Here is a 767-nt window from a genome sequence, read left to right on the forward strand (position 1 = left end):
TGAAAGTGCGAAGGAAAGAAAGGGGGAAGATGTAGGGGACGCTGTGTGTTTGTATCCCCATAGGCTTGTTAGTGTGAATAGAGTCATACCTCGATGTTCAGCCATTCATCCACCAATTCCTTCTTCTCTTGTAGAAGACCCCAATCTAGTAAGGATGTCGAGTCGAGGACTCTTGTGTTTTAACGTCATGTCTCACATCCCTGCAATCGCCCCTACGTCGCCTGCATACGCCCACCCCTCACCACAAGACTCTAGGTCTTGCTGCACCCCGTCAGTCCCTAGACAGCAATCCACCGATGTATCTCTCTCTCTCTATATATATACATATATACGTATAGATGTGCAGCTATCTTTGTTGCATATGAAACTACTGTACCAGAGATGTGTGACGCCCTCTCCATACAAGTGTGCAGATGCGCCTCCATGCATACACACATCAGGTGACTATCTACGTTGATACGATACATGTACAGCCAGGGACAGCATAGCATACCCCCGCCATTCCTCGACAGGGTGGGTGAGAAGGCCTAGTAGTAATGCAGAGTGAGAGAACTCACGAGTTCGACCATCTTCCAGAAGTCTTCTTTTGCTTCTCCTCCACTGAGACCGCCGATAGCAAAACCGGGAAGAGGTCTTTTGCGAATTTCCTGAAGAGAGATAGTACGTGTGCGAGCATCCAGACCTCCTTGGACAATACCAAAGAGAGCTTGGTCTTCTGGTCGATTGTGGGCTGCGATGCAACGATCTAGCCATCTAAAAGGAAGAAA

The 767-nt window shown here is 48.4% G+C and overlaps 1 protein-coding gene across 1 annotated transcript in view; it reads right to left on the reverse strand.

The window, feature by feature from the left end:
- The window catches only part of CSUI_004435 (queuine trna-ribosyltransferase domain-containing protein), a 5,485-nt gene that overhangs the window by 3,764 nt on the left and 954 nt on the right, over window positions 1–767 (reverse strand). The window contains exon 2 of the mRNA XM_068064626.1: window positions 558–753. Within this exon, the coding sequence (XP_067923400.1) occupies window positions 558–753 (196 nt within the window). The remainder of the gene's footprint in view (window positions 1–557; window positions 754–767) is intronic.

This window comes from Cystoisospora suis (assembly GCF_002600585.1).
Source record: "Cystoisospora suis strain Wien I chromosome Unknown contig_2070, whole genome shotgun sequence".
In the NCBI taxonomy this organism is placed as follows: domain Eukaryota; phylum Apicomplexa; class Conoidasida; order Eucoccidiorida; family Sarcocystidae; genus Cystoisospora; species Cystoisospora suis.